The following is a 20,483-nucleotide window of genomic DNA, read 5'->3' on the forward strand; positions in this document are numbered from 1 at the left end:
TAAAGAAGAGGAGGGGGGAGGGGGATGTTTGCCTGGAAACCGGGAAAGGGAATAACACTCGAAATGTATATAAGAAATACTCAAGTTAATAAAATAAATAAATAAATAAATAAAAACATTTGGGGGGAAGAAATAATTCTTCTCTATTAAACTGCTTTGGTGGGTTTTTTTGGGGGGAGGCATGAACTGGTTAACAGTATGTATAGTTACTTTTGGCTGTTACTGAAATTCATGAGATTTATTTTATGTCCGGATTTCCATCATCTTAGCATGGTGGCTGGAGCATGTGAAGCAGGACTTTTACCTCCTGGTGCACAGGAAGCAGAACAGAGAAGTAACAGGGAGGGGACAGGGGCAAGGACAATCCCAGTGGCCTTACATCCTCCACCTGGGCCCCACCTTCCCCAGCACCCCCCTGCTAAGCTTCTCTTCAAATTTTAGGTCCATTGAGAAGCTAAACTGTTCGTTAGGACAGACCCCTTTTAGTCTTATTCCATCTGGAGACACACAGATGTTCTCAGAGGTCAACCCAGTCAGGCTGTTAAGCTTAGCCATCACGCTACACAATTTAAAATCTATTTCTGCATCCCGTGTTCTTGTCTGTGGGCGTATTTGTCCTTACACTGTCTCCTTCCCAGTTGTTTTGAGGTCAGGTAGTTATAAATGGCCCAGCCTCAATATTTTTTAACGTTTTGATCGTCTATATTTCTAAATTTAGAATATTTGATCTATAATAAACACCTACGGTGATTAAAAACACATAGATGAGGGCCAGAGAGATGTCTCCATGGTTATGACTGCTCGATACTCTTACGGAAGGGCTGAGTTTATTCCTAGCATCCACACTGAGCAGCTCCCAAACTACTGTAACTCCAGCTCCAGGGGATCTGCTGCCCTCTCCTGTCAGGCTCAGGCGCCTGCTCATACATGGAATACAGACACAGATACATACATATCCATAAAGACATAATAAATCATTTTAAAACGAGACTAATTTGAGGGAAGAGGCCAGCCTAAGAATTTTGACTCTTCTCATACAGACAGACAATAGTGACGAGAAGGGCTGACAATGATTGTAGCATGCTTCCTGAGCACTAGGGAGTTTAATGATGATGTGCTAGTCCATGTGCCTTCGGATGCTTCTCTCTCCAGGAAACCACAGAGGAAGGCTCCTCGGGGACCTTGGATACCTTCCAAGAAGAACTTTGCAAAGAAACTTAGTAAAACTTTAAATGCATACTCATAGTCAAGCACAGATGTGTAGGTTTCCAATATTTCTTTGCTCTTCTTAAAAATCACCCATCAAGTGGATAACTAAACAGGGTTGCTCTGCATAAAGTAGATACTTTGATAGTTTTAACTTCTGGGGTGCTCAGTTCCCATCTGAAGTTGAAATTTTAGTTTTAAATGGTAAAAGTATTCCGTGACTCCTAGAGCAGAAGATACAGTTAACATCTTTATTTGTGTCGAGTAATATAGAAGTTAACAAAGTCTTCCATGACTCCTAGACCAGAAGATACAGTTAACATCTTTGTTTGTGTCGAGTAATATACAAGTTAACAAAGTCTTCCGTGACTCCTAGACCAGAAGATACAGTTAACATCTTTGTTTGTGGTGAGTATACAAGTTAACAAATGAAAAACGAAGGTCGTTCTCCCTCCCACTTAGGAAGCAATGAGTCCTTTCCTCATTGCTCTTCAGTAAGGCTCATTGCCTTCAATATTTTCCTGGGTTATGTCCATAATGTGAATTCGTAACACATGAGTATTTGTTGTATATCATGTTCAACTATATTCCTTGAACATTGCAGTTTACTTGTGTAGTTATGACCTTCTGAGGGGATCTTATTGCTTTAGAAACATTAAACCCTCTAAATCAGTGGTTCTCAACCTGGGGTCATGACCCCTTTGGGGAGTCAAACAGCCCTTTCATAGGGGTCCCCTAAGACCATCAGAAAACACAGATATTTACAAATGATTTATAACAGTAGAAAAAGTACAGTTATGAAGTAGCAATAAAAATAACTTTATGGATAAGAGTCACCATGACATGAGGAACCATATTAAAAATCACAATATTGGGAAGGTGGAGAACCACTCCCCCAGTATATCAGTTAATAAGTTTTCTATAAAAATGATTTAATTTTTAAAATTCTCTTGATTTTCCTAAGAAAAATAAGATCACAATTACAGCAATTGATGCATTCAATTTCAGGAAGGAATATGAAACACTCGACAACCCCCACCCTGGGATTTATTTTTTAAAGATTAGGGCTTGATGTTGTCTGATATTTTAAGAATACTGGTTTATCTAAATGTAAATTTTCTCTGTTTTTAAGTGGCAGCAAGAAGTCCAATGTCATTTCACACTGTGTAGCCAAACAAAACAGCACCGTGGCCTGAATTTGAACTATCGGTGGTGGTGGTTTGAGTTCATAACAGTTTGACTAATTTTTCTACTCACCACTATAGGTAGATGTACATAGAGTGAAGTGGATATCATATAAACCCATTATAACTTGAAAGTATCACTTGAGGGATGGCCGCCTCCCAAACTTCCTACCTCAGTCTAGCCCTCTTACCTTAAACACACTCACAACAGATACACTAGCAGACAGGTGGCCTATTTTAGATGGGATTGAATAACTCACCCTTATTAGATAATATACTAGATATAGAAAACAGGCTGGTTGAAACAAGTATTTGAAGCATGGCTTCTATTAAATTTTCTTCTTCACAATTCTTTGGCAGCTTTGTGAAGTTAAAACAAAATAAATCCTAGATTAAAGCCATTTCAAATTAGAGCAAATCTATTTCAGATATTCTCCATTTGGAGACTGAGAGCTCATAGGTTTTTGTGGCTAGTATGAATGTAATTCACTTAATTAGCTACTATCTAGAGACTTTTAGGCTAACTCTAATATTTTGCCATTTAATATAAAGTAGACACGAGCTGCACATAAGATCCGTTCAGTGCAGCCTAGAAGTAGAATTACAAAACAGGGGCTTTGTAAAATGCATAGACAAGTTACACATGGAAGCAGGCATCATGTGATTTCTTCCTTTTGTGTTTTCTAAACAAGAATTAGGAAGCAACAACAACAGATGCATTTTTATTCAATACTAGAAAGGGTTGCAGTTTAAACTGGTTTCTATACTAGCTTATACTGGTTAGGGTTCATAGCAAGTTTCTGTCTACAGCTATCATTGAGACAGTCACCATAGTAAATATGCCCCTCCAGTCCTGCAATGGGAACGTTTACTGTCAGACTGTTGCCTTTATATACTTGACAGTATTGTGAGTAGATACATCCTGATTTATGATCCTGATAACTAAGTGAAAGGGGATTTATTTTGGCTGCTGCTGGTGGTGGATTTCGTGTGTGTGTGTGTGTGTGTGTGTGTGTGTGTGTGTGTGTGTGTGTGTGTGTGAGTGCGCGCGCGCGTACTCGAGCGAGAGAGGGGGAGAGAGTGGGGGAGGGAGGGGGATAGAAGAAAAGAGAGAGAGATGGAGAGAGTCAGAGAGGGAAAGAGAGACAGACTGACAGAGACAGAGAAGGGGGAAGATGGATGAAACAAATATGTCTTTGATGTGAGGAAAGTACAAGACTCTCCAATTTTAGTTCCCAATAATGGCATTAGTTGGCTTCATAATCTTTCACAAACGATATTCCTTTTATGAGCCCCAATTTCCTTTTAAAAATACAAAAATGGTTGATGATGAAAGAGCATTATTTAGAGTAATGCAAATAATTTAATTATTAAGAAGGAAATGTAGCTAAAGAAAGGAAGAAACCCAAAAGGCCCAAAACCTAACTGGAACTTTTGAACATTAAAAAAACGACTGGAGGTTGGGGATTTAGCTCAGTGGTAGAGCGTTTGCCTAGCAAGCGCAAGGCCCTGGGTTCGGTCCCCAGCTCCGGAAAAAAAAGAAAAGAAAAGAAAACAAACAAAAAAAAAAAAACCAACTGGGAGAAGCAGGTAGCTAGGAGACTAGGAATCAACCATGTCCGAAAAGGGTTTGTTAGGGAGGAGTTGGGGGGGGTGGATTATAAGGAAAGGGAAAAATGAATCTGACGTCTTGAAAGTCAAAAGGAAACTAAGAAGACAACTTTGCTAAATACTACTGAGGGGGCATTGCTAGAGATGTGGCGCTGTTAAGAGACCTTGACAAGGATCATTTCAATAAATCGGCGCCATTAAATTCAGATGAAAGCCAACAAAAGAGAGAATTAAAAAAAAATCATCTGTGCCTTCATAAAACGATATGTGTTTATTCCTAACCTATACCTTAAATGTCAGAAGTCCCTTTCTGGATCAGATCTCAGACCTAGGTGCCTGGCATACCTAGACTAGATCTCCTGGCTATAAGATTGTTAGGTTACGAAAATGCTTTGAAACAGGTCTCCTTATATTGGCTGCTCCAGTAAATATTAATCGTGTGGATTTCCCGCGCCCAGCCCGCCCAGCCCTCCTTATCCTTAATGGGGTAAGTTTATTTTCAGAATTCCAACCCGGACACTTTGGGGGCGGAGCCAAGAGGAGGAGCACTACACAAGTCCCGCCCACAGGCTCTAGCGCACGCGCACGTTATCCGCGGCACATTTGTGCAGCCTGCCTAGCGTTCCTGTAGGTGGTTATTTCGGGGACGGACTGACTACGGGAGCCCAGCCGGATCTTGCGGAAGTCCATGCGCCATTGGGAGGGACTCGGCGGCTGCTCTATGCCCTTGTTGCTGAGGGCCGCTTCCTGGGTCATTGCTGGAGCAGGAGTCGGAGTGGGGCCGACACGGGGCTCCCCCGTGGCCGTCTCGGCGCCTGTGTGTGGTCTGCGCTGGCGGGATGTGGCGAGCACGTCGGGCTGCCCTGGCCTGGTAAGTGCGGCCTGCGACCTGGCCCCGTTATGTCACGTTCTGGGCTATCTGGACGGTGGGGTTGACCCATCACTACTTCCTGAATGTGCAGGTGACCGACCCTCAGGCCAGGCCGGGGCTCTTTGAGAATTCTCGCGAATGTTTAAGTACCCGGAGGAGTGACGGGAGTTGGCTGGTGACCACTCCCCGTTCAACAAGATTTTTGATGCCTTAAGCCTTGGCCCATCGTTGCTGTCCCTGCCCTTGTGATCTCGCTGTTATCTGTCTCTAGTTGCTGCTTTTATTGTTGCCATTCCGACCTGGCCTGGCACTGTCCTTGTATCGCTGTGTGTGTCATTTAACTGTCTTCTTCCAGACATACGCCATATATACTTTGCACTTGCAGCTCCTTGGAAGCAATTGCAGCAGCATACTTGAAACTGTGCACTTTCATACTTATGTGTGAAAGGGCTCTCTGCCCGTTTGCCTGACTCTCTGTAAAACCTAGAGAGTGATGCACATGATATCGGGCCGTGTTTAAGAGATGCCCCCTCAGGAGATTTTGTTCCGTGTTGAGGTACACTTTGATACAATGTGATGCACTTTTCTAATCTCGCTGCTATTGTTGCCCTAGTCTTGTTCTAAAGTAGAAAATCATAAAATAGTTGTACCTATATGAATTCCTATATGCACTTACTGATCCTAAATTTAATCTTATATATGAAATTTGTTAGCACGTTGTTTCAGACTTTTGACTATAGGAAGTAGTTTACACCAAGGAAGATGGAGAATGTTTAGTTCTTCTGAATTAACTTCACCTTTAAACATTGATCTTAAATTTTATTTAGAACTTTTAAAGGATTTTGTTTTAATTGTGGTAGGGAGGAGAGATTTGTATGGGAACGTGAGTACAGGTGCCCTCTCTGGGTGGAGGGGTAGGATCTCCCTGGAGAAGGAGTTGCAGGCAGTTGAGCTGCCCCAGATAGATACTGGGAACTGAACTCAGGTCCTCTGCAAGAAGCATCAGTCATCTCTACAGCCCCTAGAACGTTTCAAAATGTGTTTGTATCTATTTCACTAGCAAGTATGTCTGTGTGTCTGCTGCTGACCACAGAGGACAGATGACAGTCACTTAGACTAGAGTAGCAGACAGTTGTGAGTCACCATGTGGGTGCTGGGAATCCAATCTCTGTCTTCAGGAAGAGTAGCCCTTCTTCTTAACCAATAAGTCATTTCACCAGCCCTGCCCCCCAAAGCTTTTTTAATGGTGTAAATAAGGTATTAGGCTTATAAGGACTGGAACCCATTTGTTCCATCATAATTAATTGAGTCCAAATTGCCTCTGCTACAATGTGGTCATTTTTAATCTTGTGGGATTCTAATTTAGCAGTAAGTTCACAACCTTTGCTATTGAAATGAGCTATTTACAGCCTTTATATTGCTGCTGTTTGATAATTAAGTAGAGACATCTAATTTTCTATAAAGCAGGAAAAAATGCAGAAGATAGCTTACTCTTGCTAAAGAGGAATGTAGGAAACACTTAAAATTGAGTTTACAAATAAACAGGTTTGTAGTTTGTATTGTTTGTTTAATCAGTTACGTTTCATTGGGCTACATTGTTTCTGAAGTCTTGAACATGTTTCTACAGTCATGCTTTAGAATGTCTTATGCCCAAGCACAGTTTAGCTAATGGAAGAAATGGAAAACCAGAAACCCCCAGGCTCTGGAATTTGCCTTGCACAGCATAGTTCCTGCTAAGTTATGAAATTATGCAGCTAAGTACTACTCTATTTATGAGGTTAAAACAGACTTTCCATATACAGATAAATATACTTCTCTTGCACAAGTCAAATGGAAGACCGATGACCAACACTTTGGGGGGGTGCAGTAAATATTTGTGTAAAACTAATGAAAACATGATTTCGTACTGCACAGCTCCGTGTAGCTAAATGATGTGGTAGGTGAGCAAAGATAGGTTACGTGGGAGATGTACTTTATTACATTTGACTTTTGGATTTTTTTTCTCACTGCTTTTTGTTTGTTTGGGTTTTTGTTGTTGTTGTTGTTGTTGTTGTTGTTGTTGTTGTTGTTGTTGTTGTTGTTCCAGACAGGGTTTCTCTGTGTACCTCTGGCTGGCCTCGAACTCACAGAGACCCACTTCCCTCTGCCTCCCAAGTGCTGGGATTAAAGGCATGCACCACCACTGCCTGGCTTGACTTTAGTTTTTAAGCTCCTTTGGATAAGGAAGTCTTTCCCTCTCCTTAGCCACTTTTCGGGTCTTTCTCAACTCTGCCGTCTGTCCCAGATTACTAAGGCTTTGTTCGGCTGTGGGTTTTCTTTTTCAGCACTCGTCTGGCTTGACCTTTGATTTTAAAATTCTCTTCAGTTCTGCAAAATTTTTCTTCAACTTTATTTTCTTCCTTCCAGTGCATCTGTTCTTTTTCTTTCTGAATACTTCTAAAAGAAAATGCGATTTCTTAGATAGGTCCAGTATGTTCTTCATTTCTGAATACAACCTCTGCCCTTCATCTGCTTTAAAAAGAAAAGTATGCATCTGCCCCAAAATGTTCATACACATATCTATCTTAAAATGTTATTTATTTACTTGTATAATGATTAACTATTTGCATTATATGCCTACTTTAAAAATAAGATTAAATAATATGCTGCTTTCATTAATGACAGATAAAGGTTGGGGAAAATAAAATGGATTTCTTGATTGATGCTTAAGTAGATGCACATTAAAAGCTAACATCATTAAGCCATTTTACACCTGTAGTCTCAATACTCAGAAAACTGAGACAAAGCTAGAAGTTCAAGGCCAGGCTGAGCTACTTAGCAATACCAGGTCCAAAAGGGTTAAAGAGCAAGACCCAGTCACAGAAAATGAAAGAGTTAAATCACTGAAGGGCAAGTTTCTATATCTATAGGAAGGTAATTAAGATATGGGCTCCCTATTTTTCTCCATGCATTGTGAAAGATATGAGGTCACCTTGGAAGGACATCTCTCCTGGAAGATTAGTTGATGTTTTCTTCAAGCTACACAGTTAACTGTTGTAAAAGAGGAAATGTTTGTAATGTACTAAGTTGTAAGCCAAGTCATAAAACTACATGTTGTAAATCCTTGCTATATTATGATCTGTTTATGAGTATGCACAATAAAAGGCAGATCTACTGTAAACAAACAGAAAGCCCCCAAACTTACCCATGCACCCACAGTGCACACTGTATACATCTCCGTGCACCCACAGTGCACACTGTACACACCTCTGTGCACCCACAGCGCACACTGTATACATCTCCATGCACCCACAGTGCACGCTGTATACATCTCCGTGCACCCACAGTGCACACTGTATGCATCTTTATTCGCTGATGCCAATGGACCATTGTCATGTACCCCTGGGCAACACTATACCTCCTGTCCTCCCACTTTAATACCATTGCTTTGCATCATAGCTTATGTTTTCTGCATTTTTTTCTTTATTCTGTATTGTAGAATATAGGATATATTCTATATTTGTATTAGAATATATTCTAAATTTATTTTCTGCTATTAATATATATGCAAGCACAGCTTTACTTTTAATAAACTGCTTTTTTAGTATTTACTAAGCTCATTTTTAATGTTTAAATCTACATGTTGTATTCTCTAATATGTTTGAACATGCTCTTATTTAAGTTTACAGTATTTTCAGGAATCCTGTCAATACACATGATATCATGTTAAGAGCCCCTCGTTTGCTGCCGGGTCTGGATATCTGATCACATTTAAGCTTGAAAGCCAATGACTGATGCAGACGATTTGTTCATGCAGTGAGAGGGATGGATGGCTGACCAAGTTGTGTTTTCTGGTTTTAATTACTTCTCCTAGCAGCTTTCCTTTCAGGGCTCTTACAGAGTGTGCAGGGATGTGAGCCCAGGCTCTTACAGAGTGTGCAGGGATGTGAGCCCAGGCTCTTACAGTGTGCAGGGATGTGAGCCCAGGCTCTTACAGAGTGTGCAGGGATGTGAGCCCAGGCTCTTACAGAGTGTGCAGGGATGTGAGCCCAGGCTCTTACAGAGTGTGCAGGGATGTGAGCCCAGGCTCTTACAGAGTGTGCAGGGGTGTGAGCCCAGGCTCTTACAGAGTGTGCAGGGGTGTGAGCCCAGGCTCTTACAGAGTGTGCAGGGGTGTGAGCCCAGGCTCTTACAGAGTGTGCAGGGGTGTGAGCCCAGGCTCTTACAGAGTGTGCAGGGGTTTGAGCCCAGGCTCTTACAGAGTGTGCAGGGATGTGAGCGCAGGCTCTTACAGAGTGTGCAGGGATGTGAGCCCAGGCTCTTACAGAGTGTGCAGGGGTGTGAGCCTGCTACAGATGCCAGTGTTGATGGCAGCTCAGCCTAGGAAGCCTCCTCACACACATGCACTTGGCATCCTTATGTCCTCCCTGGCAGATTCCTCGGGTTCCGAAGGCAATTGCTGGTCGGTTCCTCCTTTTCCTGTATTGCCTCTATGTCAGGAATACCTTATTGTGGGGCTGAACAGAAGGCTGCTCTTGCATAGGACCTGGGTTTGGTTTCCATGACCCATTTGAAGCTCAGAACCATCTGTAACTCCAGTTCCAGGAGATCCAATGCGTCTCTGGCTTCTGCTGGTACCATTCAAACAAGTGACCAGCTATGCATGCAGGCAAAGCACCAATGCACATAGAATGAGTTATAATAGAAATTTTAAACTTAAAAAATGCATGCATTTTTGTTACCATCTATTATAGTGCACAGCTGTTGGTAAAACAAATGCCCACCTCTTCCCTCTTTGGTTTCAGTTCCTTGAACCAGAAAGTATCACAGCCCACATATAGTAGATTAGCATAGAGAGTCTGGAGTCCCTGTGCCTGAACTAATATTCCACCTTCATTCCTTGCATTAGAGTTGTCTGGGGCCGGTTGTGCCACATTTCCCTCAGCTGTAGAATGGGGTGGTGTGGGTTATTTTTGTGGCAGGATTTTCAACAGGATTGAGCTGGCACCCAGCAAACTAGCGCGTGATGGGGCGTGGCTTGTCAGTGTGCATGCGTGACCTTTCCTGTCATTCTTAGGCATTGTTGCCTTCTCTTATGTTTCTCCCATTCTTGTTTGTTTTTTCAGTGAAGTCTGCCAATCCTTAGTGAAGCACAGCTCTGGAGTACAGAGAAACGTACCGCTCCAAAAACTGCATCTGGTTTCCCGAAGTATTTATCGTTCACATCATCCTGCCCTCAAGCTTCAAAGACCCCAATTAAGGACATCTGTTCAGCAGTTCTCTTCTCTAACTAACCTTTCTTTACATAAATTGAAACTTTCTCCAATTAAATATGGCTACCAACCCCGCAGGAACTTTTGGCCAGCAAGGTTAGCTGCAAGGCTCTTAAAACTTCGATATATTATACTGGGATCTGCTGTTGGAGGTGGCTATACAGCCAAAAAAGTGAGTTTACTTTCTTACTTTAAATTCTAATTGTTCCAAAATATTGTAAATTCGTATAGCATAGTAGAAAGAAATTGTCGTTTTTCTTTAGTGAGTAAAATGTAACTAGCTACTGAAGCAGTCACTGTATATATGTCCTATGTCCTATGTCCTATGGTGCTATTAAATATTAACCAAAATTATAGATGACCTGGAAGATGGAGCCCTGGTCTGGGAGTAAGAACACTTAAATTTGTTTCTAAACATTGCTATTTTAATTTATCCCTTAAAAACGTTGTTCCTTAAAAATTCTATACGTGATACATTCTCCTTGAAGACTGTTTTAATCAACATGCTTTCTCTTTATATTGGTTTATGGCATTTGGAGTACCTGGTTGACATGCATTCTTGTCTTTTAGACCTTCGATGAATGGAAAGAAATGATACCAGACCTTAGTGACTATAAGTGGATTGTGCCTGACTTTATATGGGAAATTGATGAGTATATTGATTTGGGTTTGTATCATCAACATTATAAATAGCTTTTGGGTTCTGAGGGGATGGCAGTAGAAATAGTTGCATTGTAGTTTTAAAGCTTGAGTCAAATATGTGATAGTTTTATTTTAGTAATGAAAGTAATAATCTATAAAATAAAAATTAATTTTCATTACATTTATTTATATGTGTGTCTCACACTAGTAGGCACACACATGCAGATACACATGTGCATTCCAAGGGATGTGTATAGAGATCAGAAGACATTTTGTGGGAGTCTTTTGTAATTAAAAGGGATCCGTGGTTACCTTTGGGTTGACAGGCCTGATAACAGGCACTCTTACCCATTGAGCCAATTTGCCAACCCAGAGGAAAAAGAATATAAGAATAAGTATCCAATATTCTCATTTTAACATGACTGCCACCCCCCTTTTGAACTACTTTCCTCTAGCTTCGCTTATTTATTGAATGGGTTAACCTGTTTCTTATTTAAGAGTTACCTAGTCATAAGGAGGTGTGCCTTGTGTTTGCTACCTAGCACTTTGTCTCTGCGTTTCCTTGCTGCTAGCAGCCTTTCCACATAGCAACATCGCCTGCATCATACACACTAGGACCCTAAGCTATCGCTTTTTGGTAGACTACCTTGGTTGTTTCTACTTTCTGCAGCCAAGTTCCTTAAAAGTCTGTTGGTGTGCAGAGTGACTTCACCCCTTAAAACACTGCCCCTGCTGTAACAAGTGAGTGAGGACAGTCAGTCGCTGATGGCCAGTAACTCATGAGCTTAAAGACTTGGAGTCCCTTTTAAGACCTGTGGAGGTGGAATTCATCTACATAAGTGCCTCCTCATAGTACCTCTTAAATGTAGCCATGGTAACAAAGGTATTTTTAGGAAAGGGACAGCTGGGGGTTGGTGATTTAGCTCAGTGGTAGAGCGCTTGCCTAGGAAGCGCAAGGTCCTGGGTTCGGTCCCCAGCTCCGAAAAAAAGAACAAAAAAAAAAAAAAAGGAAAGGGACAGCTTCATTTTTTTTTTCCTGTTGTAATAATTATTTTTTTTTAGGGGAAGTATTCTTTTATTTATTTTTTTTTTTATTAACTTGAGTATTTCTTATATACATTTCGAGTGTTATTCCCTTTCCCGGTTTCCGGGCAAACATCCCCCTAATCCCTCCCCCTCCCCTTCTTTATGGGTGTTCCCCTCCCCATCCTCCCCCCCATTGCCCCCCCCCCCCCCAATCAGTTCACTGGGGGTTCAGTCTTTGCAGGACCCAGGGCTTCCCCTTCCACTGGTGCTCTTACTAGGATATTCATTGCTACCTATGAGGTCAGAGTCCAGGGTCAGTCCATGTATAGTCTTTAGGTAGTGGCTTAGTCCCTGGAAGCTCTGGTTGCTTGGCATTGTTGTACATATGGGGTCTCGAACCCCTTCAAGCTCTTCCAGTTCTTTCTCTGATTCCATCAACGGGGGTCCTATTCTCAAATCAGTGGTTTGCTGCTGGCATACGCCTCTGTGTTTGCTGTATTCTGGCTGTGTCTCTCGGGAGAGATCTACATCCGGCTCCTGTCTGCCTGCACTTCTTTGCTTCATCCATCTTGTCTAATTGGATGGCTGTATATGCATGGGCCACATGTGGGGCAGGCTCTGAATGGGTGTTCCTTCTGTGTCTGTTTTAATCTTTGCCTCTCTATTCCCTGCCAAGGGTATTCTTGTTCCCCTTTTAAAGAAGGAGTGAGGCACTCACATTTTGATCATCTGTCTTGAGTTTCATTTGTTCTAGGCATCTAGGGTAATTCAAGCATTTGGGCTAATAGCCACTTATCAATGAGTGCATACCGTGTGTTTTTCTGTGATTGGGTTACCTCACTCAGGATGATATTTTCCAATTCCGACCATTTGCCTATGAATTTCATAAAGTCATTGTTTTTGATAGCTGAGTAATATTCCATTGTGTAGATGTACCACATTTTCTGTATCCGTTCCTCTGTTGAAGGGCATCTGGGATCTTTTCCAGCTTCTGGCTATTATAAATAAGGCTGCTATGAACATAGTGGAGCACGTGTCTTTGTTATATGTTGGGGCATCTTTTGGGTATATGCCCAAGAGAGGTATAGCTGGATCCTCAGGCAGTTCAATGTCCAATTTTCTGAGGAACCTCCAGACTGATTTCCAGAATGGTTGTACCAGTCTGCAATCCCACCAACAATGGAGGAGTGTTCCTCTTTCTCCACATCGACAGCTTCATTTTTTAAGAAGAATGCATGTTAGTACCGTGTAACATGATGTCCTTACCAGTATCTTTGTGTGATGACTGAGAGGCTGGATTCTGAGGCTGGGCTGCCTGCTCTTGACCCCTGGCTCCCATTCTCCCATACTGTGCGCCCTGGTGTTTCATCTATGAGTGGAGTTGACAGTATTTGTAGGACTGACTTGAGGTGTAAGCAAGTTGACATATTTGTAGCCCTAGTATCTTGGCTGTCGCCTCCCTCAAGACTGTCTGTTACTCCTGTTTTGGTCCCCTCTAGAGAAAATCAGAAAAGCCCTTCCCAGTTCAGAAGACCTCGCCAATTTCGCTCCCGACCTGGACAAGATCACCGAAAGCCTCAGCTTGTTGAAGGATTTCTTCACTGCGGGTAAGGAGGGGCTTTTCCCAGGGCTGAGGAGCCTCAGAGGCAGGCTGCACAGATGGTCTTCTTTGTTAATGAAAACAAATGCAAAAGCATTCAATTTTAACACAAGGTAAACACAGAGTTTGCACAATGCTTTTCATTCTTAGCATGAAGTTGGTAAGAAACTGCGTGCTTAGCTCTTTGGTGAGTAGAGACATCCCTTCTTGACAAGGAGATGAGACCACCTATGCATTTGCTTTTCATCACTGCCTCAAACCGATATTGCTACTTTAAATTTAATCATTACAGATCATAAGAAGTATAATTTAAAGGGTTCATCCTGGCATATTTGCCCAGTTGTTTCCTAATATGATATAAGTCTGAAATCTCAGACATCTCTGCTTATTATTAAATTTTTATTTCCCCTTTTGCTGACTTTTTACAGGTCCCAAATTGGTTAGTGAAGTCATAGAAGTTTCTGAGCCACTTCTCTTGTTAGGTGTGTAACGAGACATTTTTGCTGATCTTAACATGCCTTTTAAACGCTTCTAATAAACTAGTCGCAAATAAAAGTGGAGACCGGATTTATAATCCTGCTTGTATATGCTGATCTTTAAACCCAGAACTGATTACGCAAACTTATATCCTTTTTGATGGAAATAATAATAGACAGTATATTCATAGCAAAACAAATTGCTAAATACATGATTTAAACTTATTAAAAGAAAATTTGCTTAGCCAAAGTGTTTTCTTGGAAAAAATTGAAATGAAAAGTGATTTTAGCTTGTCTCATCTGCCCTGTCATGGTGACACTTAAATGTGCTTTGTGCTCACACGTTGTCTGCTGGCAGTGGGGCTTGACTAGGCTGTGAGCGCTGCTTTGTAAAGCCATCCTTACCAAAGAGCTCGCAATTCTCACTTATAGTTTAAAAATTGATTGTTCGAGATTGTTTGACATTGATTGCCAGTCATTTTCTTAAAAATAAAAATGTATTCTTCGAAGCTCGTTTGGTTTCTTTTGAGCTTTGATCTCACGTTCAGCCCAGCCTCAGCCTCCTGAGTGTAGGTGCTGGGATCCCAGGCATGCACCTGCCTGGCTGGGACTTGTTTGTTTTGGTTTTCCTGTTGCAGTGCTGGGGACCCAGTGTAGACGAGGCAAGAACTCACTCTGTCGCTGGGATGTGTCCTCGGTCTCCTCGCACCCCACTTTCTGAATTGCTTAGCTGTGATTGGAATTTAGCTTAGGCTGTTGACGTCATTGGAGAATGTAAACAAGTGTGTTTATCTTTAAGGTTCACCTGGAGAAACAGCATTTAGAGCAACAGATCATGGATCCGAAAGTGACAAGCACTATAGGAAGGTAAGTATAAAACAGAGCTCATCTCACAGGGAGTCCCGGAAAACTTAGCTTTTCCCCAATTTTTGAAATATTTAAAAATGCTAATATATTTCTAGAAAACTTCAGGTGTTAGTGCAGCTGTTCTGGAATAGAACAGAGACAGCCTCCCCTTCAGTTATGCTCTGTGAAATAACTTCAAGGGTGTGTTATAAACTGTACATGAAAAGGAAAAGCCAGCGTAGACGGTTTAAGTGGTCTTCTCTTTCTTGGGACTTTGCACACAGTCAGCATGTTCACAGCTCTCCAGGAGGACACAGCGTACAGCATACCGGGTTTATGCATAGAACCTACTTGCTCTTCTGGAGACTTACGATTGCTTCGGAGGAAAGATATGAGAGAGTAGAAAGTGAGTTACTAGTGAGTAAGTCAGTTCTTACGTACTGAGACGCTACAGGGTTGTGTATGGTGAGTCCGTTGAGAGGTCTGTCAGTATGGCACCTCCTCAGACAAATGCATGTGGACCCTGTGGGGCCATTGCATGTGAAACGTAGAGAACTGCTGAGCTATGTCACGTGAGTTCCTCTACATGTCTGCCCATGTGCTCCACCATAACGGTCATCTTTAACTAGAAAATAAATAATTATATGTAAAGTTTTGTAAAAATAATGTCTAGATAAATAAATTTGTGAGTAAAATATTCTGTAAACATTTAAATGTGGACCATTTAATTTATACTGAACTTTAAAGCATCATGGGAAAGAAATAATTTTATGATTATTAAGGAACAGAAAGAAATAATTTCTGTATTTCTATTTCTTTCCCTTTCTTTTAACTTGAACCTTTTTTTATTCTATCCCAATTTTTAAATATATTTCCAAGATTTCTTTTTGTTCACTTTTTAGGTAAAACATACTTCAGAGTATGTATTTGCTTTCGTTTTGACCTGTTTTTAGTAGAGATAATTTTAGTTAAGGAGCACTCTTGGTTTTGCATTGAGGGATAGTGCTAGAATATGGCTTGACAAATGTCGCTGATTTTAAGCCAGAGAAAGCCTTGACCACGAAAGCCAGTAAACCTAATGAGTTGATCCGAGGAGAAGGGCCCATGCGACAGACAGGTTGGAAGTGTAGATCCTTAAGCTGCAGTGCTTTTCCCTAAATCAGTGGATATGCCGGGGTCTGCTTTCTCACTCATTCACATGTTGCGTGGCCACCTTGTTCAGACTCGACTCAGGTAAGTCCCCTAAAACTCTGCCAAAATGATACATGAGTGTTCTGTGATTGACTCTGCACTAGAGAGGAAGCAAGAGAATGCATCTTGGGGAATCAATTATTGATGTAGATTTGATTCTACTCAATTGACATGAAAATAAATTTGTTGTTTTTTTTTAATATTCCTTTGCTTGTTTGACAATAAATGCCCCTTGTAGGCTCCTCCTTTATCTGTATTTATGGTAATTACTTTCCCCTGATGGAACTTATCCTTTGGGGCTAGAGATATGACTCAGCCAATCAGAGCACTTCTTGGTCTTGCAGAGGACCCACAAGAAGTGGCTTGCCACAACCTGTAATTAGTGCTGAAGGACCTGACACCCTCTTCCAGAATCCTCGGCCACTTGTATTCTCACATACATTTATTAAATTGTCCAAGCTTACCAAGTATTTCTCCAGTGATTTATTGTAAAGAATCAAGTCTAGAATTATGCCTGTGCTGCTGTTATTACAGGTTTTAATTAAGTCAAATTATAGATGATGCTAATATGGTGGAAGATGTTGACATGCAGCAGATAGTTTTAGGTTCCCTCAATGCAGTGTTGTTTCTAGGATACTTGAGGGTAATAATAAGCCTTGTAGACACGGTCCAAATAGACACGTTGGTGTGACCGGATGAACCTTGCCTACTAAGTGATGTTTGGATATCATTGTGCAAGGACTGACATGAGCCTGGTGGTAGGTAGCCTTTTTCACATCATCCAGGTATTAGTTTTTGTTTGTTTGTTTGTGGGGGTGTTTTGCCTGTACACTACATGTGTGCCCACAGAAGCAAAAGGGGTGTTTGATCCCAAGACTAGAATTACAGTCAGTTGTGAGCTGCTCTGTGGGTACTGGGAAGGAAGCCTTCATCCTCTAGAATAGCAGCGCTAACCAGTGAACCATCTCTCCAGCCCCCCAGGTGTCAGTTCCAAAGATTTGCGTTGTCATCAGAAGTGCGTGGATGACATCCAGAGTTTCTCATTACCTTTTTATTGTTTAGTCTTAAATCTTAAGATGTACTCATTAAAATCATATTCTGATCAACAGCTATACCAGCCTGAATATGCCTGGTTTCACCTACTTTGTGTTCAGGGTGTGAAGCAGTCAGGTTCATGGTTGTGGTCCTTCTCTACTAGAAAAAAAAGGACATGCAATGTTTTTAAATAATAGTAATGGGAATACATTTCTATAGCTAGAACTGAAATAAAGGTCTGCCCTCTCTCATAGGGGAGCACATCCAGAAAGTCTGGCAGTAGAGGGATAGTTAGGACCCTCAAAGCCAGCTGAAGTAAAGGGAGCTGAGGGAGCTCACTGTCACATCGGAGGAGCAGTCAGACTGAGCAGGGTGGGCTGCTGGCTTGTGCTTCCCATCCTGACTCACTAGCCTTGTGCGTCTGGGGATTACAGGGGAGAAAGCACAGAAGGCAGAAGACACTGCAGTAGTCCAAGTAATCATCATTCCTTTGCTTCTGCCTAAACACACATCTGCTAGATTGTGGACGCCATTCGTGTGGTGGTAATCCAAAGTTTAGACATGTAAATCATGCCGGCATATAACACTACTACTTTATAATGAACGGTTATATTAATCAAAGTTTAAAATTGGGAGGAAATTTTTAACATTTTTATTCGCTGGAGGAAATATTTGTGTGAACTTTGTAAAGTCCTTGGAATCTGGAGAACTTAAAACCTTCAGAAGCCAAGTTGGGACCTGGAGAGGAAAGCCTGTTTTAGTGAGTGAGTGAGTGGACCCAATAATTGTAACCCAGCACCATCAAGTACCTCGGGTTTGAGGAATTCTTGTTTTCTGCACAGCTACTAGCATAGATTAGATACATTCTTAGCAAGACTACACAGCACAGTGTACTTAGTAGATCAGAGGAGAAGTAGGGGAAATGGAATGACTGAGCAGACAGCCCTGCGGCATTGCCAATAAGAAGTTTGTTGTGTGTTTATGTCATTCAAAACTAGTATGAAAATGTATCAATAAATCATACTGTCATAGGTAGACCCTTACAAAGATTTAATGGAAATTGTAATATTGATAATTACTGATAGCCATTTTATCTCTTAAAACTATTTGTAGAAAATGTCCAAGTAGTAAATTATATAGTGTGCTATTTCTGATTGGAGAAAAAATATTTCAAAGGAGGAAGACATTCATTTTGACAGCCTATAACAAGTTTTACATTCAGGAAGACACTTCATTTTCGACAACCAATAACAAATTTTGCATTCATAAGTATCTTGAGCAATAATATGCAAGGAAACCAAGTTTGATTTTGTTTGTTTTGTTTTGTTTTTTAGCTAAACAAGTTATTGAAAGTTATTCAAACTTTAGGAAGTACTGCTTAGGAATACAGTTCTTTTTACTAAACCAAAACGTAGTTTGGCATAGGTACAGGGCCTGATATTAGATATTAGATACTTTGTTTGGGTTTGCAGACCATAATGTCTCTGTAAGCTACTCAGCCTGCCCACCACAGGTTGTCAACTCTTTTCTCTGCAGTGATCCTGCCACTGTGCTCTTAGACGTGTAGGTTGATACCGATGGGCCAAAGGCACTCTGAACAGAGAGCTCTGCAGGATTACGGGGTGGTACTGATGCAGATTTTGCAATCACAGGTCCTGTTTTTTCTGTTTTCCAAACTGTAACCCTCAACAAATGGTTTAGCTTCTCTGAGTTCCTGATTTCCTCTGTTGAAAAAAGGAAGCCCCCTTGAAAGGTTATGAGGAGTAACTCCTAAGTAAATGTAAAGCTGTTAAGAGTTAAGGGGCCAGTGACAACAACGGTCATCACTTTCTGTGACTCGTTGTATGTTAATGGCATTTAACATTTTATTAATTCTTCTTGTTTTGTTATGAAGTCTTTTGGACATTGTGAAAAATTGGAAATGGTTTGTAGGACTGACTATATACCTTCTAAAGGGTTTTAAATTCTCTTTTTTTCACTAATTAATGTATTTACTTTGCATCCCTATTGAAGTTTCCTAGCTAAGACTCTTAGCAATAGGGCCTATGAAATGTCACCTGCTATAACCAGGCAAGACTTCCAGTGGAGGAATGGAGACACCAACCCAGCCACAAAACCTTCCACCCACAAGCGTTGCTGCCTTAAGAGGTGCAGGAATAAAGAAGGAGTAGAAAGTAAGGGAACGGCCAACCAATGGCTGCCCAATTTAAATTATCTTAAACTAGAAACAGGTGAGTGATAGATGAAATCAGCTGTGCCCAACTCACTCAATCAACAATACGTGCCAAACCCTGTACCACATCTCAGATGTGCCAGGCCTCACTTAAGGTGCTAGGTACTCACATAAACAGTGGCACATTGTCGCGGTGCCAGCCGCTCAGGAAGCTGAGAAAGGAGGCTTGCTGGAAGCCAAGGCTTTTGAGACCTGTGTGGGTACATAGCAAGTGATGTAATTAGCCTGTTCCAGCTTTATTACAGAAATGCCACAAATGGCTGCATTATAAACAACAGTGTATTCCTCGCAGTGCTGGAGCTGGGATAGCAGATTAAGGTGCTGGTGGGAGTGATGGCTGGTGAGCATTCTCTCTCTCTCTCTCTCTCTCTCTCTATATATATATATATATATATATATATATATATATATATATATATATATATGGCAGAAGAGGCTAGGCAGTTCCTGGAGTCTCTTTTACAAGAACACTTAACCTGGAGGCCTGTGACCTTATCACCATGCATAGGCCGGTGTTAGGTTAGGCTTCACTATGAATTTGGGGGAGCTGATAGTTAGACCATGGCATAACACCTCAAATTTATTAAAATCTTTTCCACCAAACTCATTAAATCTTAAACTAGTATTTTTAGTTGTTTTGTATAACTCTTGTTAAAACTAATTTTCTTGATTTTGATGCTGTCATATTTTTTACAACTGTGAATGTTATACCTGAAACATGAGACAGAATTACAGTGTCAAAGTAACAATGACCAGATCATTGAAGAGCATTCCTTCTGAGCCAGGCGTAGTGGCTCATGCCTCTAATGACAGCACCGGGCAGATCTCTGAGTTCAAGACCAGCCTGGTCTACAGAGCCAGTTCCAGGCCAGCTAGAATTATGGGGTGAAACCTGTCTCAAAGTGGGGCTTTATTTTATAAATTATAGAAGGTAAATTATAGAAATTACCTACTATAGTGTTAATTATAGTCGTGATTTATAACAATGACTGAATCTTAGTTTCTAAATGACTGTCTCTTGAGCGACGGTTTAAGCTCTGCAGAGTGTTCACTGGCACAGATCTGTTTTGTCCGTCTAAGGCTGTCTGTCCATCTGTCTCTGCTATTCTGTGTGCTCAGAGACTAGCAAAGGTACAGCTTGTGAACTGGTACTTAAAGTTGGGGAGAGCTGATCTTAAGATGCATAACATAGTGTCGATAGTTTTTTCTGTGTCTAATTCTTGTTTTCTCCTACTTTTTTTTAGGAGGTAACAGTTAATTTCACCTATCTTCACATAGCAGTGCTTCAGTAGCAGCTTGGAAGGAAAGTG

At 41.2% G+C, this 20,483-nt stretch overlaps 1 protein-coding gene across 4 annotated transcripts in view; it reads left to right on the top strand.

Annotated features, from left to right (window-relative positions):
• Window positions 1–4,606: 4,606 nt before the first annotated feature.
• Window positions 4,607–20,483, top strand: part of Opa1 (OPA1 mitochondrial dynamin like GTPase) — a 77,899-nt gene continuing 62,022 nt past the window's right edge. For 2 of the 4 annotated variants that reach the window (XM_032900055.1, XM_032900057.1), the window contains exons 1-6: window positions 4,607–4,872; window positions 9,978–10,296; window positions 10,695–10,791; window positions 13,292–13,399; window positions 13,821–13,874; window positions 14,668–14,735. In XM_032900055.1, coding sequence (XP_032755946.1) covers window positions 4,841–4,872; window positions 9,978–10,296; window positions 10,695–10,791; window positions 13,292–13,399; window positions 13,821–13,874; window positions 14,668–14,735 — 678 coding nt within the window. In that variant the 5' untranslated portion in view covers window positions 4,607–4,840. The remainder of the gene's footprint in view (window positions 4,873–9,977; window positions 10,297–10,694; window positions 10,792–13,291; window positions 13,400–13,820; window positions 13,875–14,667; window positions 14,736–20,483) is intronic. The other 2 variants (XM_032900056.1, XM_032900058.1) reach the window with 1 other exon arrangement.

The sequence above is a fragment of the Rattus rattus genome, chromosome 4 (assembly GCF_011064425.1).
Source record: "Rattus rattus isolate New Zealand chromosome 4, Rrattus_CSIRO_v1, whole genome shotgun sequence".
Taxonomy (NCBI): domain Eukaryota; kingdom Metazoa; phylum Chordata; class Mammalia; order Rodentia; family Muridae; genus Rattus; species Rattus rattus.